The 26,841-nt window shown below is 35.3% G+C and overlaps 1 protein-coding gene across 34 annotated transcripts; it reads right to left on the reverse strand.

The window, feature by feature from the left end:
* Window positions 1–8,703: 8,703 nt before the first annotated feature.
* On the reverse strand, window positions 8,704–21,156 carry LOC113741008 (uncharacterized). 34 transcript variants are annotated; one of them, XM_072047908.1, is made up of 16 exons: window positions 20,732–21,015; window positions 19,800–19,970; window positions 19,670–19,683; window positions 18,519–18,578; window positions 17,738–17,957; window positions 16,720–16,955; window positions 15,756–15,854; window positions 15,362–15,466; window positions 13,733–13,900; window positions 13,422–13,631; window positions 12,126–12,296; window positions 11,884–11,994; window positions 10,930–11,152; window positions 10,643–10,830; window positions 10,257–10,402; window positions 8,704–9,571 (listed from the first exon to the last, which is right to left on the reverse strand). In XM_072047908.1, exons 2-9 carry the CDS (start codon window positions 19,804–19,806, stop codon window positions 13,859–13,861), a joined length of 783 nt encoding a protein of 260 aa, XP_071904009.1. In that variant the 5' UTR covers window positions 19,807–19,970; window positions 20,732–21,015; the 3' UTR covers window positions 8,704–9,571; window positions 10,257–10,402; window positions 10,643–10,830; window positions 10,930–11,152; window positions 11,884–11,994; window positions 12,126–12,296; window positions 13,422–13,631; window positions 13,733–13,858. The 34 variants fall into 34 exon arrangements, with proteins under 34 accessions (XP_071904009.1, XP_071904005.1, XP_071904010.1 ...); XM_072047904.1 differs by having other exon boundaries at window positions 10,930–11,801; XM_072047909.1 differs by having other exon boundaries at window positions 12,108–12,296.
* Window positions 21,157–26,841: the final 5,685 nt, after the last annotated feature.

The following is a 26,841-nucleotide window of genomic DNA, read 5'->3' on the forward strand; positions in this document are numbered from 1 at the left end:
AGTTCTATATTTGGCAAATTTGACTTGGATACACAGAAAACTAGGTTGAGGTGTCTTCATGAAAGTTGTAACTCTTTGTCTAAGCTTCGAGACACTATCTAGTACATTTTGATCTGATAACCACAGCTCCAGTTATGGGCAAAATCGTGTAACCCGTTTTGTACCATTTTCATTTCCGCGCACGCCCGATGCATTCCTTTACTGTTTTTCCGCTTTGATCGTTTTAGTCCTTATTTCCATTTGTGATCTAGGGCTTGGACTTGAGCAAGACAATAATAAATGATGGATGAGGTTCGTGAGTCGTGGTTGGTGAGTGATCCCTCAACTATTTCCAAAGTTATTTTTGAACTAATTCTTGCATTTATTACTCCATTGCATATCATTTGGGTTTGGGTGTGTGCCATGACATAATTTGGCTCCAATGAGTTCCTGGAAAGTCTTGTGCTTAGAACCAATGTCTCCACTATTGATTACACATTCTTTGGAGCACGATGGCTCCTTACTTCTGTTTCACGGTTACCTGATCTAAACGAGCGTTGGATATTTAAGTACAAGAACTTCACTGGCTCACATGAGCAATAAATGAACATTTGATTATTGCATCATGACATCATATCAATGCTTTATTGTGAAATATACTTGGCTGTTGATTTTACTGGTCACTCACTGAGCTTCTAACTCACCCCCTATTATCTTCTTCTCCCCACAGGGATCGAAGTAAAGGAAGAACTTGTATTTGGATCTCTGTGTGGCTGGATGGCGTACATCTTAGATAGTGGTTAGATTTGGTTATGGTTTATGTACTTTTGGGCCTGTATAAATATTTGGAATTGAATCGGATGTATATCTACATTCTACGCTTAGAACTAGTTTCCGCTTCGCTTATGATATGTAATTTTTGGAGAATTGGATGTATTATTTGAGTGTACCTTGTAATTTACTTGAGGAATGTAGTAAGTGAGTGAGTCTCGGCGAGAGCTGGGCAGACAGTGCGCTAAACCCTTTGGTTCGCCTTAGGGGGAGGTGGGGCCGTCACAGGGTTCCCCGAGAAGTCCATCAACTTCGGATTTGGGGCAGGGACGGTCATCAGGTGGACCGTTCCTGAGCAGTTCACGGTCAAGATTGGGTCAAAAAAATTTGTACGGTCCAGATCTCATATTGTACCTTGTTTTTAATAACATGTGTGGGACTAACAAAATTTTGTTCTAAAATTACATATCGTGGAAAGTAAATTACACCATGTACAAACAGAGTTGCACCGTATACAAAATGTACATAACCTTCCGGAGGTGCAACCGTTCCTGCCCCTGGTCCATCAATTTCCCCATTATTGTGCGGAACGTCGGAAAAATGAAGAAAGTTACTTTCGGATAGATAAATTCTGAAGAATTGTAGCAACAGATAGAAAAGGTGAGAAGAGACTTGTGAAGACAGCTTTTAAGTATCCTGACTCAAAATATAATATGAAGACGGCTATTGATGTGTTGAGGGGCAAGTACAAAGGAGTGAGCGTTTGTAAGCCCCGATGCAACCAAATACAACCAAAATACTCAACCAGACAAGTAGTCAAGTAAATACAATGACAAAGAATATAAGCAATTTAAAGCACAAAAATAGAGTAACAATAAAGTAAAAGAAATTCAAACCAATCAAACTCCCAAGCTTCTTCCAAACTTGGAGTTGAATCCACCAAATAGTTTCTTCAATTGATGGTAGTGCTAACCAACTTGTACAAGTGAAGGCTCACTCCTTCCTCACCCCAAACATACTTTGGTTGAGTAAAGGAATTTTACTACTCTCCAAGTAAACCCTCAACTAGCTACAATTGAAAGTTTACCCATTCAATTAAGAACTACTTTATACAAGTGAGGCAACCTTTATCAAGGTTTTACCACTCCAAGTGATAGGTTCACCTTCACCAAGGTTTTACTCTTCCTAGAGAGTAACCTTCACTTGAGCAATCTCACAACCCAACTTTCCCAACCCCTTATACAACCAACAAAGAATATTTCTACTCAAAGATCTCACTTGTAAGCTTGTATTTAGTGTTGGCCAAAAGTCTGTGTCTTCTTGTGCTTTGGGGTATTTATAGAAGGTGAGAAATGGCTCCAAAAGGCTCTCCAACGGTCAAATATTAAATGCTGTCGAAACTAGCCGTTGGCCTGTCGGACGTCCGAACCATTTGCTCTGCGTCCGGAACCATGCGTCCGAACCACCTATCGGACGTCCGAACCATTTGTTCTGCGTCTGAATCCTGCGTCCGATAGAAGTCAGAATGTTCAACGTTCATTCTTTTTGTGTCGGACGGCCGAAGCAATGAATGAGCGTCCGATCCAAGCGTCCGAAGAGTATCGTCGTCAGTCGGACGACTGATCCTCTATCGAGCGTCCGATCCTCTACGTCCGAACCTTCATATTTCTTAACTTCTCTTTGATTCAAATCTTTTCGATTCTCTTTTGGATCAATAACCTGTTCTAACAAATTTTTCACATAAAAACATTATTCCAAATCTACATTTTGGTTTGTTAATCATCAAAACCAAGGACTGATCAACCAAGCTCAACAGCGTTGGCTTGATGACTCAAAGAAACCAAGTTATGAAGTGTTTCTCAACTAGGTCCATGAGTGAGAGTGTGAGTATGAGTGGACATTGAGAGATGATTACACGTTGATGTACTAATTAGCTCACTATTAATAATTACACTTTCACATACTATTTATCTTTGTGGACATTGAGAGATGATTTCACTTTCACATACTACTTAAGCTTTGTGGATATTGAGAGATGATTACACTTTTACATACTACTTAGCTTTGTGGACATTGAGAGATGATTACACTTTGATAGATTAATTAGCTTACTATTGATAATTACACTTTCATATAGTACTTAGCTTTGTGGACATTGAGAGATGATTTTAATAGATTATTTGCTCATTATTTACAAATCCATTACCAACTCAAAATAAGATTCAATACTAATTATCTATAGGATCATGTATCACTCCAATGTTGACCATGGACCACTTCAATGTTGACTGACTGTGGATAAGCTAACAATGAGCTTTCTTCATACAACAAAATTATAAGTACCCAAATTAACAATAAGCTTTCTTTGTGCTGCAAATCTTACATTAAATCTTCAATGTTTTCAAATTTTGTTCATATGTCATACATCCAATCGTGATAGTGTCTACACTATAAGTGTATATATGATTTACTCAATATTAGATTAATCATTTATACACTGACAATATATACACCATCACCATGAGATGAATGATATCTCATCTGAATTTAAATTTAAATTCTAAATTTTGTTAAATTCTACTCATGTGTCATGCACCGACCATGATAATATATAAATTATCTAAGTATGATAGTGTATACACTGTAAGTGTATTTAAAATTTGCTCAATATTAGATTAATTTTTTATACACTGACAGTGTATACACAATCACTATTGGATGCCTGATAACTTATCTGAATTTAAATTTGAATTTCAAATTCTGCTCATAAGTCATGCATCCAATCGTGATAGTATATACATTGTTTATGTATATAAGATTTACTTTAAAACATTCAGCGACAATAGTGTCCTCAATTTTTAATAATTACCACATCATCAACTACTAATGATTACTAGAACACTATGTAGAGGCATATATAGCAAAAAAAATTGAATTTCAACTTTCTTCGTCCGTGAAATTGTCTAGACTTGCTTTTCTCATCATAATAGTCGGAGAGTTTCTTATAAACCACTAATTTGATTTAAGTTTAAATATTTTTTGGACTCAAAAATTGGTATGTCAAATAAATGATTGTTAGTTTGAGTTGTGTTGATCTTCAAGCCGCAACGAATTCAAAATCACTATAAATGCTGCAAATCAACTACCTCGCTCCCTTGGATTGCTGAACTAATGAACTGCAATAGTATTTATTAAATTGGTTTGATTCTTGATTTGCCCATTTTTCCAATGCAATAAAGTGGCCACAGTGTAGTTATTAGGACATGGTACTATCTATCTTTTTGCTTTGAACTTTAATTTTTCACTTGAAAAAACTCATTTGATTCTTTTGAGTCCAAATCTACATTATTTTTGCCATTAAAATTTTCTAACATTCTACTTTATCCATAAACTATTTAGAGATTTCAAATTTCTTAAGTAATTTTATAATTCTTATCCACATAAAATGTTTTTTAAATTTAACCAACCATATGAATCAATATAGTTTAATTATTTCTCTTCTTTTCTTTTCCTTTTTTTAAAGGAATTTGATTTCTAATTTAGTAGATTGGCCAAGTATATATGTGTGTGTCATTTTATTAGACTACATAATTATAAAATTAATATATCAATGATTTAAACTTTTTTAGCCCAACAATTGAACTAGTGATAATTGCAAAACATTTCCATTTTAATAAATGATGGTAGATTTCAAAATCTTTGGAAAATAGTCAATTAACTTTGGTCGTTAATATATGCATTGGACTGTTACAATTCTTTTGACTAACATAAAATTCATAAGCAACTTTGTCAATCATCAAATATTCCTTGTATTAGTAAAGCCTACATATCAGGTTGTTGCTAATAGTGCTTCCCGTAATTCATCAAGGATGATTTCGTCCATATATCAAACTTATTCCTCAATTTGTCTCTGAAATTGCTTTAGAAATGGTATAATTCTATATTGACTATGAATCACCTGTATAAATCCTTCAAATCATTTCTGTTTCTTTTGGTGCATATACGCACGAGGAAATTAGAGTTTCTAACAATTTATATAATTCAGGGTGCATATCTTATAGAGGCCCAATATATCTAGCAATATTGATAAAATTTTCTTATATTGCATTACCAGTCCATACACGTAAACCAGGTAGGTAGTTTTCAGCTTAGGCTATTTTAGGTTTTGCCCTGCTCTTCGTGCAGGGTTGTTGCACAGGGTTGCCCACGGTTTACTGTTTGTTTTTTTTTTTTTTTTGGCATGTATTTTATGGTAATAGGAAAAGTGTTAAGCGGTGATATAGTTGGGAGACAATTCCATAATAAATATTTTTCCATAATAAATGGTAGCATGGAGCACATGATATTGAAAGCTTTCCCAATGAGTTTGGAGGAAAGGTGACCGTGAATTATGATCATGAAGAATTTTCAAGATTGATGGTCTAGGAAGATGTAAAAACTGCTAAATACTGGGAATTTGAACAATAAAAATGAAGGAGTTTTTTAAATTATTTTATCAATAGAAACAGAGGAAATATTATGGTTGTTGAAATAGTATATTGAATTTGGATAAAGTAGGGAAAGAGAAAAGTGAGAGATGTAAAAGAAATTTTGTAGCAGGATTTATATTGGATTTTTTTTAATCGTATGTAGCAATTTGAGTACTAAATTAAATTTGAATATAGTAGGAAAGGAGGAAAATGAAGGATGGAAATGAATTTGGAGCAAATTTTATTTTATAATTTTGTAGCAGACAATGTTTTTATTTATTTTAGAATCTTTCATTAAAGCATGTTTTTATTAGTATATAATTATCTTAGATCACACTTATATTGTTAAGATATAAATTGTTCTAGACAAATAGTGAAGAGATAATAAATTGGAATTTTTTTTGTTTGAGATAAATATAGTACATTTTGTTTTTGGAAGTGGAGCATTACAGTGAATATATTTCTACAAGTTGGTCATTGAATATTTGTATTGTATATTGATTTTGACCTTAGTGTGTTATGATGGTTATATATCCAAGTTTAATATTATGATATTTGAGCATTTTTCTCCATCCGTGCGTGAATAGGTTGTCTTCAACTTTGATCTCCCAACCCTTGTGATGATAGCAGATGATGATGATGTTATTTTTACTTGGCAGAATATTTATCATGTCTTCTGGATGCAACTCCTGCAATATTAAAGAGATTTTTGTTAGTTTTTTTTTTTTACTAATGGTAAATTGTATAAAAGTATAGGTGGAAAACATTACTAAATATTTGATGTCTTGGGATCTGATTGTTATGTAGATTGAAAACTTTGTAAGCAATCCTTCTCTTGGGAAAAATACCTGCAATTTTGGAGGACAAAAGGGTAAATAACAATATTGTTGGAGCAGAACTCATACTAAAATGTTAATCTAGATTTATAAATATCTCTCAAAGAGAAAAAGCAAGCAAAATCATTTTTTCCCTAGAATCCATTCGGTTGCCTATTCTTTGTTTGAGAGTTTTCCTTTTTTTTTATATGTGTTTTGGGTTGGTAAGAAAAATGTGAAGTGGTTATATTACGTTGATGATGCTAAGGTTTTATAGAATTTGTGTGATACGGAAGCATAAGTATGTGTATGAAAAGTTTGGGTGAGGATGAAATTTTATGGTTAAGTAGTATTAATACTGTAATCGTTAATTAATGTATGATGGTAACAGATAGAAATAGTGAAAATATTCAGTATTATTAAATTTTTAAAGACGGTGGATCTTAGTCTTTTTTTTTTTTGGTTGCCCGCCCGGTATCCGAAGCTTTGCCCCGACTAATCCGGACCCGACCCGCGTCGCGCACCTGGCTATGGTGGGTGAGTCTCCCAACAGGGGTGTCTGCGTACACTAGAACTCGAATACGATACCTGCTTAAGCGAATCCGAGCCGCTACCACCCGGATCAACCCCTGTTGGTGGATGGATCTTAGTCTTTAACATTGTTGTATTAAACGAAAGTTTGCAGATGGTACATTAACAGCCTATCGTTTATATGGATCATTGGAACATTGATGCTGGTAAAAATGCTTTTTATTAGATGAAAACATATATAGTGTTAATTATATTAGCATTTGTACATCTAAGGATTGGAATAATTTAAGCATTACAGTGGATAGATTTTTACAAGCTAATTATCAAATATCTACATTCGATATTGGTTTTTGAGTTAATTGTGCTATTATAGTTATATATCCTGGTTTAATAGGATGATATTTAAGCATTTTTTTATATATCCTGATTATACATGCTTTATTATTATTATTATTATAAACCTGTCGAACAAAATCTAAGTTGGCTTTACCGGCTTAAAACGATTATGATCGCTATCATTACATTTAAATTGAAAAATAAATAAACTATGCATAAAAATGGCAACGACTAACTTTAGTAACGGATTAAAAAGGTGGTATAAAAAATTTCTCTCTAGTCATTTAAGATATTTTTCACAAATTATTGAATTTTTTAAGCACTATCTAACTTTTTTTAAGAACTCAAACCGATAGCAAATAACGATTAAGATAAAAACAAAAGTATCAAAATTTTTTCCCTATCGTTTAAAATGTTCTTTACACATTATCCATTTTTTTTAAGAACTAAAAAGGATGGCAAATAACATTTCTATCATTACACTAAAATTGAACTGTGCATAAAAACAGCAATAACTAACTTTAGTAATCGGTCAAAAAGATGGTATGAAAAATTTCTCTATAATTATTTAAGACATTTTTCATGAATTATTGATTTTTTTTAAGGACTATCTAATTTTTTTTTAAGAACTCAAACAGATAGCAAATAATGATTAAGCTCAAAAAAATGGTATGAAATTTTTTTCCAATCATTTAAAATATTCTTTACACATTATCCAATTTTTTCAAGCATTATCCATTTTTTTAAGAAATAAAAAAGATAGCAAATAATACTTTATAATTAATCATCTAAAACATCTCTTACACATTATCCATTTTTTTAAGCATTATTCATTTTTTAAGAACTCAAAAGGATGGCAAATGACAAGGACGATGATTTTTTCCCTAATGGCTCAAAAAGATAGTATTAGTCCAAAACCAGGCACCATGTTTTTTTTTTTTTAATTAGGCTCAGGCCATGGCAAAACCAAAGCAAACCGTGTCTAAAGAACGTTACAGATGAATGAATCTTTTTAATTATTTTCTCAGAAATAGAGAGAAATTTGGAGTGGAATTGGCACTAAAATATTTCACTAAATTTAAACGATAAAAAATCTAAAATATAGAGAAATTTGAATATAGAGGGATTTGGAGTAGAATTGGCACTAAAACATTTCACCAAATTTAAATGATAAAAAGGGGAAATATCTGAAATGCAGAGAAATGTGGAGTAAAATATGTAAAATGATTTTTTAATGGTTTTGTGAGGGATAAAGAGAAATTTGGAGCATAATTGACACTGAAATGTTTAGCTAAATTCAAAGGGAAAAATGGAAAAAATTTGAAATCTAAAGAAATCTAGAGTAAAATCTGTGAGATAATTTTTTTTAATCATGTCACGTCTATTCAATTGGAGATCACCACATCCAATACAAAAGATATCATTATTATTATACTATTAAAATTAAGTAATAAACAAATAATGCACACAAACAATAGCAGTAGATTTGTCTAGAAAACATTAAATAAGTGTCCAATGAAGAGATCCTTTATTTTTTCTTTTAATATAAATAGAAAATATGTGTCATAAAATTTACAAATTTGGAACAAAATTCATGCTAGGATTTTATTGTGACATTAAATGATTGTTCAAACACTAAATTAAATTTGAATAAAGAAGGAAAAGAGAAAAGCGAGATGGCTTTGATAGCATAATTTTTATAACTGAAAAGTTCGAAAATATTGATATGGCCTTTGTGGAGGAGAAACGATGGAAACAAAAATTAAACTAATATAAATAAATCTGGTAAATGCAAGGAAATATAGCAGGAGGAAGCATGAACAATAAATCATCAATTAAAGATCTATAGAGTATAACACATTTTGGAAGGTGAACCCCACTTACTGAATACAGAGTACACTACTACTATTATAAGATCAAGAAGAGGAGTCAAAATTGCTCTGTGGAAGCAAATCACAGCTGTGTCAAAATTGCCCCGACATTGGAAGGAAATCATGATTCAGCCGACAGAACACCAGGGGAGACGACGCGGCACTGTTCCTCAACCTTCCGCTCTTTTAATAGGTAGGATTTCCAGTCAAGATCAAAACGTACAATGTCTGAGAACTCTGTCAGCAACCTGGCAAGAGAACCTACAATTCATTAAGATCAGGTTCAAGGCAGCACCTGTGCTTTCTTCTTTCTTCAAACTATATTAACTAAAAAGGGTACTTGGGAAAAGGCAGCACATGATGGTGCTTGCAGATTCACAACCGTTCAGGTACTTCGTCCTTTAACTCAAGGGCTTCCTTGTTCTTGATTTTCCATCATACTATTAGCCTTTGCTCCGGAATATGCACTCCTTGGAATCTCAACCAAGAGTTCCTTCTCTGCTATGTCATCCTAATCTTCGACTTGTTGATGTTCCTGAACCTCTAAATAAAGATATATAATGAGATACACAGGAACCTGATAAAAAGCTAATCATTATAAATGTAATTTCCAAAAGGAAAGCCTCTTGCTTGCTATCAATTGTGTCACGCTTTTGAGGATCATTCGATTTCTTCATTGCAGCCTTAAGTTCTCTCTTTGCATTTGCTCTCGTTATACATCGTTCGACACATTGTGCAGCAGTAACATCTGCATGGCAAGCAACGCAAAGGGTCCGCACATTCTCTAGTCTGCATTCACCTGTACAAAACCACGAAGTACAGCTTATATTAAGAAACTGGAACACCAGTTTTCTTACAAAAGCCAGAGGGGTTGATGATGCTCATAAGCAATAATGCTTAGAAATTTGAGGATCAAGTACCTCCTCTTATTTAAGAAAGGGTTCAACATAATGCTAAGTTGCCTCTTATTGAGGATTCTATACTTCATATGTAATTTAAGGACTCCATTTTTTTTTGTCAATCTGCTATTTGTTTCTAGCACATCTCCCCATCATTGAGATGCTTCTGAGGTATAGGAAATTATAATATCTTCCACATGATAGACAGTCCAAGTTTTTTGGTGAGTACTAAATAGCATTACCGCTCAGATAATATGCATCAACAGATATGTTCCTGCTGCTGAGTGTATACTTTGTTATTGTAATGATTTTCAAATAGCTTTTGATGGATTAACACCCCCCCCCCCCACCACAAAACCCGGCGTCAGCAAAGAAAGAGATAACCAAGAGAACTCTAAGTATCAGAAAATTTTGTCTGACAAGCTACATATAGTGCTTAAGCATGAGAAATTGGCAGGCATAATTATCTGGTTGTCATGTGCTACAAGACTTAACTGCAAAGAGTTCAAGAGAACGCGAAAGAGAAAATTACACCTATAATCTACTTTAAAAAGTTGGTTCAAAATAACTTGCATAGTAACTCACAGCTTTTTGTGCTTTGCTAACTTTGGAGCTGCTACTCTTATATACTGTTGTTGATTCTCATTTGATAGAGGTCTAATTTTCTCCACAAGTCCATGGCAGTCTAGTTGACACATGGTGCAAATGCCACATTCGACTTGGAAGAGTGTCTACAGAAAATTTCATAGTAAGAGACAACCAAAAGTTAGCTTTTACGTAGGACAGAGTTCAGACTGACCTCTCTAAGGTATTTTGTTTTGGTTCTCGAGCTATATTCTACATAGGATTCCAGGTTACAGAAAAGATTCTCAAAATATTCAGACCTCTTAGCATTCTCATTCCTAAACAACAAGAGCTTTGATGAGTGCATGAACCTTTCTTGAGAAGGGCCAGTTAGTCACGAAACTTACACGCAAGGGCTTTGGCAGAACTTGCAGAGCGGTTTGTGCTCAGTAGACCACCCTTGTGTGTAGACTTTCTCCTTTTTAGTGTGGCCACTGCGTAGATGGACCTTTCTCAAAACTGCATTCGATGGTTAGTGGCTGTTTATCTCATCCAAATGTGTAATACATCTGGTACTTCGACACTTAAGCAGTCCCTGACAAAGATAACCAGTTTGTTAATTGAAAAATTCATGAAAATTAAAGTTCAAAATAATACAGACCAGAGTCAAAAACCACACTTATCACAAATATACCCCTATATCATGGATGAGGGATTCCATCAGATAGCACGGTTCAGTGGACAAGGGCAGCTGCAAAGGCTTCGCCAGCAATTTCCTACGTTCTATAGGCCTCAACTGGTTCCATTGTTTCATAAATAATATGAGTGCAGATTGGTACCTTTGAACATCCTGTCTACAATTTTTTCCCTTTTTCATAGCATCCTCATGAAGGTCTTCTGACTCAAATTCTTCAGGCCTGAAATTCAAAAAAAGTGGTCATGGCCTTGAATCTATTCCAGGTATGCAAGAGTATAAGTGGATCCTTCCAGTATATTGGCTCACCTGAACAAGAACAAAAAGAAATCAAGGGAGCGTTGTACAAAGTTTAGTAGAAAATACGAAAACAAATTATTTATGCCATCTTTTGGGGTTCAGTGTTCTTGTAAATAAGTTCTAAGTTGCATGATGTTGTCAGAGAAAGAAAGAAAAGCAGTTATTTGCATGGCAGAAATGAATATGGAAGGAATCAGGATTTTCTGCATCTATGAATAACAGAAATCGGCGCGGGGCTGTAGTAGGTGGCATCTCTGCCAAAAAAACCATTGCATTTGAGGTTGTAGACCATAAGATGGTTGAGAGAAGCTTCAAGCATATAGTGATTTGGGATTAAACAGATGGACTTAAGCATAACATATTCTCAAACAGATCCTATGGAAAAATAGAAAAAAGTTAAATGTACCATCAAGTATAAATAAGCAGTTAACTTCAATCAGTGAGGAAGAAAACAAAAAAGTCAGTCAAGATTACCTCAAACCGCAGATACTCTACTTGTACAGAGCTTGTTAAAGCAGCCTCAATTGCCCCAGAGGCATTGCTGTCTAATTCTACTCCACTTTCTTGGTTCCCTTGAATTCTTAACTTGTAAATTCTAAACAGATTCCCAGTTGCAACACAAAAAGAATAAGCAGCAGACAAAATTGACTGTACCTCATCTTTATCGGTTGCTTCGCTATCCTCTAAATTATATGAAGAAATTGTTCCAGCAGTTCCACTGATAGCTCTAATTGAAAATGCATTGCAGCCCAAGGTTGGACAAGCCTGCTTTGGTCATCTCATGTGAACTCTCGGCAGATTCGCAAATGAAAGCAAAATGGCAGAAAGCTAGCACCAGGAGAAGTTAACTAGAGAGACAATGTAACAAAAATGTATACCTCTGACTGAAGGCTTACCACTTGAGATGATACAATACCAGTTCCATTCTCCCCCCCTACTCCCTTTGTTTGCCATTTTATAAGAATTGCAATATTGATCAGAAGGCCATGACTTTGGTGTATGACAGTAAATCTGGGGTATCACGACATTTTCAGCACAAGCCTCATTGTTTCCTTCGCTCTGCATAACTGAATTGCCATTTTTCTCATCTGTTACTCCAGTTGTTTCAATATTGGAAATCATTTCAACTTGTGTAGTGCATGAAGTATCCCATTATGAGTGCTGGACATGACATCAAATTCCACAGCAACTTTACCATAAATTTTAAATAAACTGTGAGCCATTATGACAACACAGCTAAACGGAGATGGTTGCATTGAGATCGAGTAGCATAAACATCATAGCAAACAGATCATGATCTCTGGAGATAAAAGCAAACTACATGACTTGCTGTGAGCATTTTTTGAAATTAACATTGTGATATACATCTTTACGATTCTTTGCTTTGCCCTTTAACTCAAACTACACGTATTGCTGCAATAGTAGAGTTAAAATTCAAGCCGTTCCCTTTTTGGGTTATACGGCCAGAATACTTCTTACAGGACATTAAAAGAAGTAAAAAGGTGAAACTGAAAAATGCAATGGAAGCATGAATAAAAATTGCTAAAAGATAAAACAAATTAAATCTAATCCAAAACAAGCACAGGAAACAAGATTCTCTCTCTTTCTCCCCCAATCTTTGTACCTGGTGAGAACATGTAAAAGCACATGCTCAGAACCAAGTCTTTTGTACTTACTACACCCAAATTTTAGCTCTCCAACTTAGATACTACTTGTTCAAATTCAAGGAATATTCTGAGTGATTTAGCTGCAAAAGAAAAAGAAAAAAATGCTAGAGAGTTGCACATAATGACTCAACAATGTTCTAGATTTGAAAATGAGGGTTCCAGATTGTGAATGGCTAACGTAAATTCAGTTTGTTGTCGAATTACAGTAACTTAGAACATTGTAATTGTTCGATTACAGTAACAATGCTGTTCAATTACTTCATTGTAATTGTTCTCCTCATAATTGTAGTTCTCTCCCTGTTAGCCTAAGGGTGAATTGGTTTCAAGTCTTACAGCCTTCCAGACTTCAAAATATGATTGATTAACATCAGGTAAGATAAAAACATTTAGAAACATAAATACCTATGTAAGAATAAATTGAGAGATCAATTCTAATAATCACTATAACCAGGGCCTAAAGTATTATAGAGAACCCCATGATAAATTTTAAATCACGGACGCTTGTCAACCATGAAAAAGATTTACCTGTAGGATGCTAGATCACTTAACTGATAGCCCATAAACGTCGCTATGACTTTCAGCATCAACATCAAACGAAGAATATCCTATATCAAAATAACAATGGGAAAATGACCTTGATTTCAGATATTGCAGCATGTTTCCCATTCATTACAGCCAAAACTTCAAACAGACTCTTAATCAACTTTTGCCAATGAGAGATTCATCTGAAGTACCCTGAATACAAGCAAACCATCAGTAGTTAAAAAAAAAAAAAAATCTCTGCCACATTAGAGGAAATCATTTTTTAAAGAAAAAGGGAAAGAAAACAAAACTACCTTCGCGCAAAAAATGTATATTTTGACTGCTTTCATCTGTCCAATCCTATGAGCTCTAGATTCGGCCCATGAACAAACAAGAACCAAGAAACCAGACCAATAGAATATTACTATAAAATCACCAACTCAAACTAAAGGTCGAGCATCTCCAACCCCTCCAGAATAACCCTTTCCATAATACAAGTCACAGAAAAAGAAATAATGAGAAACTAGCATGCGAAGTGAGAAGAAACAGAAGCAGATTGGCACATTAAAAGAAATATATACTGAAATGGTTGATAAGGAGCAAATACGAGTTGGTTTTCAATATACACCACTAGAGGTACATAACTTATTTGCATTGGCAAAGTCCTAGAAGAAGTCATGCTGAACTAACAGTAGTGATTGACAAAGTGATTCATACCAATAATGAAGACATAGTGATTGACACGACAACAAAAAGATTTATCACCCTCTTCCCCAACATCATAGTGACCTAAGAATAAAAACCCAAAATTAAAAAGGAAACAACTTATGGAAATGCAGGGTAAGTATCCAATAAAAGCATGAGAAAACTGAAAAAGCGATTATATACCCAATAGGGTGCTTCAACGAACATCTTGAATAGGTTCAGGTCCTTGTTGCTGCACTTCTAGAAGTGAACTGTATTCAGGTAATTCAGCTATTTCAAATGACTTTTCTGGTTTTGGCGAATAAGGAACCTTTTATCATTTGCAGTTGGTTCATTGTTTGTTAAGTTAATTATCCTCCTGGTAATTAAGAGAAAAATCTTAGTCAAGGCAGGAAAAAGTTTGCGAAGCCATGGATGATGTACTTCTTTTCAAAGAGAGACTTCAGCTTAAAACAACTTCTACAGACTTTTTTGAGTCTTTTTAAGAGTTGTAAGATGCAAGCTTGCCTTATTTATGATGCCTAAAGGTGCCTTAGATCTGATGCAACAAATTATTCTGGATGAATCCTGGAGTCTCCTGATTCAGACTTCTTCCTTCAAGTTCAGAGGATGTTTTTACTATTTCAGCCTTCATTTACTGCCTAATTGTTAATTGCTGTGTTTTCAAATCTTTAACAAATTATTCTGCAAGCCTTTTGGGCTACCACCAGCTTGTGATGCATCACCATTGTAACCAAATAGCAAAATCAACATATATGAGAACATTATAAAGGTACATGGACTGTAGTATACAAATTAGAAAAGAAGTCAACTATGGGGTATGTAGTATAAAAATTAGAAAAGAAGTCAAATATGGGGTACCATTTAGCTTTCTGTACAAGTCTAAGACTCAGATATTAAAAAAAAATTAACTTGATATCTAAAAGTAGCTGCATAGGGAAAAGTAAGCAAGTGAAACTCTGCATTAAAAACATTAAATACGTTCATCTGATTGGACAAGCAAATTTGTCAAAAGGAAAGTTCTTTCTTTGTGTTTCACTTTCCGAAAAGGAAATGAAAATGGATGAACCAATTGGTAGGAAGCCATCAGTGTCTGTTATTTTTGTTCTAGACATACTGAGAGACAAGATATTGAATAGAAACTGCAAGCATGCCAACAGATTAAAGTCATCAACTGATCTTGGCCTAACTTCAGGAAATTTGGATGGCTAGATCTAAGAAGGTTTTCCATAACTTACCTGGTTCAAGCTAGAGATTTCCTTGGGCAACTCCAAGAAAACAACATTTTTTGCTGCTGTCAATGTAAGTCCGAAGCCTCCAGCTAATATTCCAATGATAGCAATCTTAACCTCAATCAAATGCAATAACAAGTGTATGATACAGCAAGCACATGGGCTTTTCAGGTCTATAGACAGATGCAGGTAACTGGTGTATTTAAGTAAAAAACTAAGCCAGCAAAAACTTGAAGCACAAGCTCCAGCAGCACTACTCAGATCAATGAATCAAACGAAAGTGGTTTTCAACATTACAAAGAACTCGCAAAAGCAATATAATGTGACAACTTTGTCAATACATGCTGAACCCTCCAAAAGGCACACATAAAGCAAAAAAAGTTGGGCAAGCAATATTGACCTGTTCTGATGATTGAAAGGATTGAATAGCTTCTTTCCCAATAAACGATACATGTGCATCAATTCGAATATATTCCATGCCTTTCTCTAATAGAAACTCCTGCAATTTGCATAACTTGAAAATGAAGTATGAGCTATATATACCGGATTACTAAAAGACCAAAAAACATTGAATACCTGTACGCCCATTCAATCCATACAGCAAGCTAGAATGGTAAACAAGAAATTCTAAGGGTCTCTAACCATCAAACTAGTGGCCCACCTCCAAGATCAAGAATGTCACAGTTACAATCCTGTGCTTCAACTTGATAACTACCAAGGATCTTTAATATTTCTACTGCTGCTTTTATATTTATTATCATATCCAGTTGTTGTATTAAGACCCCTAGGTACTATTTTTCCAGGGAGAATATCTAATACTTTGACTTTCCAAAGCAACGTTTGCATTGAACATGTTTAGCTGACTAATTGCATCAACCATTCAGTTGTGATGTTACCCAAGACAGGTCCATTAATATGCAATGGAATGGCTTTAAAAGATGCCATTGTAGGTCATCAATCTATGACTCCCTCCTTTTGTTACTTCAAGGAGCCTTATTTGGAACTAAAAGTTGTAAAGGTTTTCTCTCACTTAGCCATAAGGCATCATCCCATTAATTCTCGATATCAATTTGAAGTTTCTCAAGTTTTTTTGTACTTGCACTTCTTCAAATTTCTGCAGAGATCGGAATTTTGTTACGAATTCTGATGAAATAAATATCCATTGTTACACAAAGCACCCAAAGCAAACTGTCACATGACTCACATCTGTGTTTCACAGAGACCAAAATCTAAAAATTGTCAGAACTTTAAACTTGACAAAAGCAGAAACATCTTAAGCAGAAGCAAGTCACAACTATATTTATAAAGAGAATACAGAAAACAAATGTAAAGCCTTCAATATGTAACAAGGGAAAGTAACTGACCTGTATTCTGTCACGCACAATATTATCATTATGATGAGCGAATATTATAAAGCCTTCAATATTATGATGAGCGAATATTGTCATTTGTTGTGAACTGACAGTAGCTTCTGTAGCTTCCTCGCCTTCAAATCCTGAAAGCATTGGATGTATAGAGAGGCACTCAAGGAATCCCAATAGTTTTGCTAGACCCAGTATTTGGTCTTCCTTTTTCATCATGTCTCGATTGTTGCTTTTATCTGAAAACATTTAGAATAGGGACCCCAACTCATCACTTAATAACCAACAAATTTGAAGTGCAATGTATATCAGATGCTTCTCTGAGAAAGCAGAACTGATGTAATGATCTTTGTGGACATCATTTACTTGGAATTCTAGGCCAACAATCATAATGAATGTCAGTGGATGTGCAGTTCTTAAGGATGCTATGGTGCAGTGCAGTTAGTTGATTCCCACCTTTGTGACTCAGCCACTCAGAGAACTTCAATCTCCTGAACAATTTTCAGACTCAGAATCTTAGCAACATATGGAACAGCATTTTAAACCATTGACAATTTATACATCCAGTTATAAATTAAGCTCCACTCTGACTTTTAAATGATGTCGTCTAATGAATACCCAACACCAAAAGTTACAGATAACCCTTGCAAGATATCGCAGAGCTTTACTTGTGATCAAGGGTTCAAGCAAAGCATTGCTTAACCAAGACGCAGGATTTCAACAAGTAGCCTATTAAGCGTCAAAGACAGCAGCAGTTAAGTATTTGTGAACAAAAGAGAAAGAACTATGTACAAGATGCTTTACTAGAATAGAGACTCGACCTTATAAAGATTAATGCAACCAATGCCTTCTCATCTTGATTTAAAGAGAATTTTGTGAGATGGAACTCTTTTTCAAACTTGCTTAGTTCTTTTGCTACACCTGATGCTAGCATCTGAAAACATTTCATGGTGCAGCATAAATAGTTATTGCACTCCACTTCGTTCAATATATACTAACAAAATAAAAGAGACAACTGAACCTTGACGAAGTTCAGAAAATTCATCTTCAGTATCATTTGCAGAAGTGTCACTATTGAGCACACCGAGTGCAGCCAGGAAAGAAGTAAAATATGATTTTGCTAAAACCAATCCAAGAGCAGCCATGGCAGAAGCAATATCGGATCTCCTCAAAACTAATCTCATTATTTTCTGGCGTACTGGCAGTAGCTGTGCCAGCACATGCTGCTTCAAACATCTTATCTGCAGCATGCAAATGAAGGATATTAATGGCTAGTCCTTAGAGAAAATCAGAGCAGGGACACCTTCAAAACATGGTACAAAATATAATCCAACTCTTAGTGCAAAGGTAACTAATTTTATATCAGAAGATAAAAAGATATGAGAGGCATCAATACTAAATATTGACAATGTACACAGTAACAAAAGAAAAGTTCTTGATTTTGCCCCTTTCTTTGTCCTGCTTCCACAAAACGTGACTCCAAACGTTCAGATGTTTCTTGAATTGCAATTGATTAATTGACTAAATTAATGCTATTTCCAGAAGAAATCGTTGCATAAAGTGGAAAGTTTGAAAGTTGAAACTCCAATTCTAGTGATGACAATTGGTATCACTGTTACAGGGTTTCAAGATCCAGAATGTGAGTGGAGATCATGCTCCACATTTACTCCCCCCCAAAAAAATTCAACCTTAAAATCCTTCTTTCAGGCAATTAGAACACTGATTAATGTTGCTGCTTTACAGAGACACTGGAAAACAATAAATGTCAAGCATATAAGAATTTAGTTGATATTAAATCATACCATAACAGTTTGCTTCAAAAGAACATTTAACTCCTCCAAACGTATGCCCTTTGAGAAATCCTACAAGATTGAGCCATTTATTGTATTAGGACAGGCAAAAAAAGACTCAACAGGCAAATCATTTTCTGCTGCAAATCATGCAAGACTTCAAAATCTCAGATATTAAAACATGAGGATGTTAAATACCAGGTATTATTATGTTTGTTCATTGTACTAGCTCTTGTTGTAGCATAGGATATACTATACACTACAGGTGGCTAAATAACCTAAACATCTTTTTAGTGATTGTCGTTTTTTCATTTGGCAGAAATTGTTTAAGTAATTATAAAACAGAAAGGAAAAAGACATAAGCCACTCTTTTGAAAGCACTGTTGAGATCATGTTTTAAGGTCAATGACAACACAAGGACAGTTGAAATGATGTTTACATCAAAAAGAACATGATTTTTTTGTTACCCGACAACAAAAGCTAAAAATCTAATTTATTATGATATGCATGTTCAACAGAGGAGTGCAACCATCCAAATGCTTGTTTCTTTTCCAGGGAGGAGGTGGTGGGGGGTGGAGGATGATGGAATTGGTGATAATATGTTAACATATTAGATTTATGCTATGAATAATAAAAAATCTGAGTTTTATAACAAGGTTAATGAAATTTAACCTAGTTGTGAAGGGTTAGCTGCACCAGTAGTTTTACCAGATAAACAGCAGAACTTATACTCAAGTGAATTTCAAACTGCCTCCTATTAGACAACATTTTGAAAATTGTGCAATCTAGCAATCATTAAGAATTCCAAAACCCCAAGAATACAAGCGGGCATCAAAGTTTGTAAATCCCGCCTTTAAAATCTGGGCTCAAAATGCCCTAGGAGTAGTATATAAGCATCATTTCATATTCCCTTTTACGAATGAAGTAAAATACATTAATCACTGACGAAGCAAAAGTATTTCCACTCCAAAGACCAAAAAAACAACTGAAAAACTTTCCCTTGACAACCATTAACAAGTTTAACAGAGCAGTATGTCTTTGCAAAATCATATTTGGTCTCCCCCAGCAAGCCCGGCCTAGAAAAAGGATGCACAACCAATGACATGAAAAGAGCATAAACAGAATAATCAGAAGTTATTAATCTAAGAGGTCAGGAGACTTACCATAACATATTTATCTGATGAAAAATGTCGAATGGCCTATTATCACCTAGGACCATATGCACAGGTGAAAAGGGAATCCAATTGGCATAATGCACATAATCAAAGCCAACAATAGGCAAGAAATCCTTACGTAGCATTCAAGTGTATTGACACATCCATTAACAAGTAATGGAAATTCAAAATTTTGACATAGCAAAAACACAAATGTCAAACAGTTCCATCACAATCTTGATAAGGAGGGAGTCCCGGATAGGAGGATTAAATGCTTAACCTTCATTGCCACGTCAAGCACAGATCTTATCTATCAAATAAAGAAGAAATTAGAATTGATAAGATATGCCATGCAACAAAAAGCAAAACATTTTGGACTTGGAGGAGTAACAGAATTAAAGAGCTATTATGCAATTCAATCAGACCAGCACCCACAAACAATTTCTTTCAAATGGATAATATGCATTTCCAAGCATGGACAAGCATTGCAGGAATGCCATAAAATGTCTGGAACTCAAGATAAATCTGAAGAGAAGCATTATCACTTTAACTAATGTACCAAATTTTGGGCCCAGTCATGAATTGGACAGCTAAATTGCCATAATTTGTGGTGTTTATCCCCCTACTTAATAAGATTCTCACTTTGCATAGCTTCCCATCTGATGAGTCAATGAAGATTATTTAAAGGTCAAAAACGGAAGAAGGAAATAGAACTTCAGACATCCTAAATCGAAGCCAAAACGAACAACAAGCTTAGTGAACCCATGTTATCAACTTGCCTCAATTGCGTACTATCCCAACAGAAAGAGTACCCAAATACAAAAAACAGAAAAGAAAAAAAATTAATCAACTCCCTTACAACAAATGCTTCATAGCACCAACGACTCCTAAAGGTCATCTTTTACTAAAGAACAACAACAGTTAGTTCTTTCACAAAGAGATGGTTAACAACGTGATCAACTACTGTAGCTAACAAGTAACAACCATGTCACATGGTCAGCTTCCAACTGGTACTAATTGGTAAGTTTGAAAAACATTGAGAAGCAAAGACTAATGCTTCCAGAATATTACCACTTTCATCCCCAAAGTTTTGCCCTAAACACATTGTATCTTCAAAGTTGCTCAATTTCGATCAATTAAGGACAATTGACAGAATTCAAAGCAAGATGGATAGAAATAGGTCACTTGAGATGCATGCCCTGATGAGTGAGGTGCTTAACCAAACAAAAGAGGGTAAAATCCCTCATTTCTTCTCTCTCTTTATGAACCGAATCTTAAAAAATTTTGTGGACTTGATTTGGAACTTTATATAAACAAAATAGGTCTATTTTTCTGCAATTATAAGTCCATTTTCACAAAAGTACAGTTGTAACCTGGCAACAAAACAAGGCCGCCTTCAAATCTTCTTCTGCAAATTCAGTAATGCATCATTCCAGACTTAGCAGCAACTTCCCTCCTTTTACATTTTGATAAGCATGTATTTTATGTGTGTTTTATTGTTTAGTTTTGGTGTGTTTTAATCATTTTTATAGCTAATTAACTAGGTTTCTAATGAAGTGTGCATTTTGTGGTTCAAATTGTGAAAATTTGCATTTTTATGGATTAGAGCAGTGAAAATTTCATGTTTTTGTAGGTTTATGATTCAATCGTCATGCGGAGTGAATTAAGAAGATATTTGGATGATTGTAGATAATTTAAAGTGATTTAAAGTGAACATGAAGTGCAAAATGTGCAAAAAGATGAAATGCAATCAAGTATAAAAGAAGAAAAGTTTGACAGTTTTGATATAATCTTTTGGTATTTTGATTAAATCTTGAGTTACAAGTATCGGATTGAGATTATTCTTGAGTCATTTTGAAACCAAGACATAGATCTACATTTCTTACGAGATATTGAAATCCATTTCATGAGTTTTCCTAGTTAAAAAGTTGAAATACTGTCATGAAATTTTTCTGTCAAAAGCTGAAATAGGCGATTGATCAGTCAAGGGTATTTTGATCATTTCGCAGTCTACAGAGCTCCAAATTAGATGATTTTGATACATTAGAAAGCTAACTCAAAGTTTACAACTTTTATGTTTGTCAAAGAGCTAATTATGCTTTCATCATTGAGAAATTTGCAACTGAAGTTGGTCCAAAAACAAAGCAATATTGAAAATTGAGCAAAATAGTGTAAACTTGGAATCAAGAAGATCCATGAGGCAATCTGCGAGGTGTAGCCCATGGATCTAGGGTCGCAGATCCTGAATTTGGCTCTACAACTTGCATAGCAAGTTATAGACAGTTCACACAAGCTTTTGACTAAATTATTTGCAAGAATTCCGACTGGATATACACAAGAAAGCATAAAATCTTCAAAAAACACTTTTTGATGCTTTTAAGACACAAATTGCCAACTTGAAACATGATTGCTAGGAGCTTTACTTCTCTATAGATAGGGCCTTTTGTTAAGCTTGTTTGATAACTTTGGAAGGCTAGGAACTACCACAAAAATGTAATTTTCACTAGTTTTTCTTAGTTCATTAGTTTAGTAGTATAGTTTAGCATAGCTATCCAATCTTTGTGTCTAACTAAATAAGGGAGGAGATTAAGAATCAAGATGAAGAGTTTGGAACTCAAGTGACATGGGTGACATTTCTTCTATAACTTTATTTCTTGTATTGATTCTCATGTTTAGTAAAAATACAGTTTGGTTCTTGTTTGTGTTTCCTTTATATCTTTTTAGTTTGTAAACCTGGGGAATGGATGAACTTCTATGATTGTTAAGTGAAATTTTCATGGTTGTTTGAACTTATTTCTTGATCAAGTTATTTAACACATTTCTTGTTACAATCATGATTAACTTGGTACCTGTAAAGTCCAAAGACAACCTAAGAGGGGGGGGTGAATTAGGTTATTCAAAAAAAAAACAGCAAATAATTGCAAATATTCACTAATCAAAATTAGCCTAAGTGATCACACATTCAAGCATACAAAATAGTACTCCTTCCGTCCCATTGAAAGTGTCATACTTTCCTTTTTTGTTTGTCCCAAAATATATGTCACATACCCAAAATGGAAAACAAAATTTCTCTTGTTTAATTTTTACCCTTCAAGATTTTCTCATTCTTTATTTTTATTGGTGGGTCCCTTGATTTTCATTTGCTATTAACAAAAGTTGCAAGACATTCGTGATGTACACACAAGGTTTGACGTGATGTGTGAATATCACTCTCATTGACAGATTGGACTTCTTGTAGGTAGCTTTAGCCCCGCATGTTATTTTTGCCTCCTTCACCACTAATGGCCACACATTTTTGTTTCTAATATTATTTTGAAGTGGCAAAATCGGAAAACAAAGTTGAAACTTAGTACTATACATAAAAAGTTCAACTCCCAAAGCACGACAAAGTTTTTGGGACAGAGAGAGTAATAAAGATAAAGCAATTTAACCATAAAATAGAATTAAAAAAAAAGAGAGAAATGCAAACCAAACAAACTTCCAAGGTTTTCCAAACTTGGAGTTGAATCAACTAAGTAACTTTTTCAAGTGATGGTGACACTAACCAACTTATATAAGTGAAGGCTCACTCGTTCCTCACCCTAAAATCCTTTAGTTGAGCCAAGGAGTTTTAAAACTCTTCTAGTTAACCCTCAATTAGCTACAATTGAAAGCTCACTCAACCAATTACGAATTACTACAAGTGAGACTTATCTTATCCAAGGTTTTACTTTTTCTCAAAGAGAAACCTCACAAACCCAAGAACTTTCCCCACACCTATACAATATTCAAAGTATTTTTTTACCCAAAAATTACTCTTAAAAGCTTATATCTTATGTAGGCAAAAGTCTTGTCTTCTTCTTATATTTGGGGGTATTTATAGATAATGAAACTATGCTCCAAAAGTTCCTCCAATGGTTAAAAAACTAGTTGTTAGAAAACTAGCCGTTGGACCTGTCAGAGTCCGAACCAATCGTGTCAGACATTCCATACTCTGTAGAACGCCCGATCCAATTGTTCTGCATCCGATAGAGAATAGAATGCTCAAGTTTCAACTTTTTTTGTGCCGGACGGCCAATAGAAGGGATGAGTGTTTGATCGAAATGTCCTATGAATACTCGTTGTTTGTCGAACGTCCGATACTTCACTGAGTGTCCGATCCTTGCGCCCAATAGGCAAATTTCCTTTTTAATGTTTCTTGATATGCTATCCTCCTTTTTATATTTTTCAAAGTACCTATCCCTAATCATTTTTCAAATAAAAACATTAGTCCAGATCATCATTTTATTTCATTATTATCAAAATCAAAGATGGATCAACCTAAGTTTTCAGTACCATTAGGCAAACTTCACTGAGTGTCCGATCCTTGCGCCCAATAGGCAAATTTCCTTTTTAATGTTTCTTGATATGCTATCCTCCTTTTTATATTTTTCAAAGTACCTATCCCTAATCATTTTTCAAATAAAAACATTAGTCCAGATCATCATTTTATTTCATTATTATCAAAATCAAAGATGGATCAACCTAAGTTTTCAGTACCATTAGTCGTGATTATCTAAAGGTGTTGTTTCATCAATAGTCATTGTAATCTAACACTAGTTTATGGAAGTGTTAAACCAAGGGAGTTAACTCACTAATGTAGAGTTACACCTTTGTGGCTTTCGTAGCTTGTTCCATGTAATTTTAAAGAATTTAGAATTTATAACTAATTTTATATGAAGTTAGTAGGTGTGAAGTAGTTATAGGAATGGTTGGTATATCCTCGAAAGCATGTATTACGTATATTTGAAAATTATGCCATAACTAGAGCTGTTAATCGAACCGGGCAGCTCGCGAGCCGAGCTCGACCCGGCTCGATAAGGGCTCGGCTCGGCTCGTTAACAGAGAGAAACGAGCCGAGCTCGAGCTCTAATGAGTACTCGTTTATTTAACGAGCCGATCCTGCTCGGCTCGTATAGGCTCGGTAGGCTCGAACGATAGGGGCATTTTCGTCATTTCAGCGTGTATGTGGTACACCGTACACTAAGTCATCTCCCGTCTGCTGTAGCCTGTAGCCCTAATTCCTCATTTCCTCTATTTCATTTTCCCATCCCACAGGCCAGAGCCGTCGCCCCGCACCCGCAGCCGCACCCCATTCCTCGCAGCCTCCCTTCTCACCGCCAAGCGCCATCCTCCATTCTCACCGCAGCCTCCATTCTCACCCCACCCCTTTCTGCATTCTCACCGCCAGCCTCCATTCTCCTAATTTTTTCTTTTCCCCTTTCTGCATTCTCACCGCCAGCCTCCATTCTCACCCCTCTTCCCCGCAGCCTCCCTTCTCAGTTCTCACCGCCAAGTGCCATCCTCCATTCTCACCGCACTGACCGCAGCCTCCATTCTCACCCCACCCCGCAGCCTCCATCCTCCATTCCGCAGCCGCAGCCGCAGCCCATTTCCTCTATTTCGTTTTCCCGTTCCACACCTGCAGCCGCAGCCGCACCCTCCTGACAAAAGCAGCCCACTGAATCAAGCCAAAGGAGAAACTATCTCTGCTTGTGTTGAATCTTTTTTTTTTTTTTTTGGAATTTCAAAATGCAGTATGAAGGCTCTTCGTCGTGAAAGGCGGACGCTAAGCAAGCAAATGCTGAAGAAGTTCTCCGAAGAAGAAAGGCAAAGCCTCTTCCTTAAGTGGGGTATTGGGCTTGACACAAAACTCAGGAGGTTACAGTTGGCTCAGCGCTTGTGGACCAACACAGAAGACATGAACCACATTGCTGACAGTGCCTATATTGTTGCCAAGGTCGTCGGGCTTATTGAACCAGGGCAACATGCTCCTAAAGAGATGTTTGGACTCAACTTTACACCTCGAAGCTCATCAAAAACCTATAGTTTCAAACGGAGTTTGATATCTATTTTGTAAATGATGAATATGAATGGAGTTCGTGAGAGGAAGATTTCACACAATTGTTCACATCCTTTGCGGGCTCAAATTTTTTAATTGGGTGGGTTTCGCCTTTGGTTTGTCCACATTCTTAAATTTGCTTGCTGATTGCAGATTGATTGTAGGGAGCATCGTATATTCCCCAATGATGTTACAATTTGTACTCTCTTACTCCTCCTGTTATATACTTGTATTGAGTAGGATTGGCCAAAACTTATGCTCAGCCTAATTAAAGCACATAATAAAGATTTGTTTGATGCATGAGCAATCAAGCGACTGAGTTTTTCGCGAGCTCGAGCTCGAGTTTCGAGCTCGAAAAGCTCGAATCGAGTTTTTCGCGAGCTCGAGCTCGAGCTTCGAGCTCGGCGGCTCGATTTCAAAACTCGATCTCGAGCCCGAGCTCGAGTTCTCTATGAACACGTCGAGTCGAGTTCGAGCGCCTTGTAGAGCTCGAATGACTAATCGAGCGAGCTCGAGCTAGCTCGATTAGGGGTTCGAGTCGAGCTCGATTGTCCTATGCTCGAGCTCGACTCGGCTCGTTTAACAGCTCTAGCCATAACTATCCAAGACAATGAACTCATTTAACTGTTTATTTCATTTGTATGAGTAGATAGGAATTCCATAACTCTAGACACATTTTCTTGTTAAATTTACTAATTTTATTGATGTTTTGTAGTGTAGATTTACTTGTTTTATTTGTGATTGTCTAAATAATAGAGGAATTTGAAAATCACTGGAAGTTGATAATCTTCCCTGTGAGATCGGTCCTAATTATCACTATGCTCATTTGACCCATATACTTGCAGAAAATGGAGATAATTGGGCTTAATTGATTTGATAATTAGGAATTTATAACTTGAAAACCTAAACCACGCACACTTCCTTCGACTTTTCTCCTCCAACTCAAAATCAACATGACAACTAAAATCACAATTATGCTCACCAAAAATTTCTTCCTCTTCTGCATTTTTTCCTTTCAATCCTATTCAACTTTTTTAGTAAACCAAGTATGAGAACTCTTTTTCTTGAGCAAATTGGCTTATCAACCCACTTAAAACACTTGCACCTGTATGACCTCTATCAAAAGAAAACAATGATATTTTCTAAAACTTGTCAGTTAAAGTCATAGTTTTACCGCTATGTTCATATCACAAGGATTTCTTACTGACCATAGAGGACAACCAACGAATTGTCTTCCAGGATTGTCGCCACGTCAACAAGTTGTTAAATTCGTTCTTAGTCCATTATCATAAAAGGGTGTTGACAACATTGAAGTTTTAAA

Source organism: Coffea arabica, chromosome 4e, assembly GCF_036785885.1.
Source record: "Coffea arabica cultivar ET-39 chromosome 4e, Coffea Arabica ET-39 HiFi, whole genome shotgun sequence".
Lineage (NCBI taxonomy): Eukaryota > Viridiplantae > Streptophyta > Magnoliopsida > Gentianales > Rubiaceae > Coffea > Coffea arabica.

What these genes read in the sequence shown, in the direction of transcription:
- LOC113741008 (XM_072047892.1), bottom strand. An exon ending in TTTTGAAGCAAACTGTTATG is followed by an intron (nt 17,958 to 18,518) that starts GTATGATTTAAT and finishes TGCATGCTGCAG; the next exon opens with ATAAGATGTTTGAAGCAGCA. An exon ending in AAATCTCTAGCTTGAACCAG is followed by an intron (nt 13,901 to 15,361) that starts GTAAGTTATGGA and finishes TATTATGGAAAG; the next exon opens with GGTTATTCTGGAGGGGTTGG.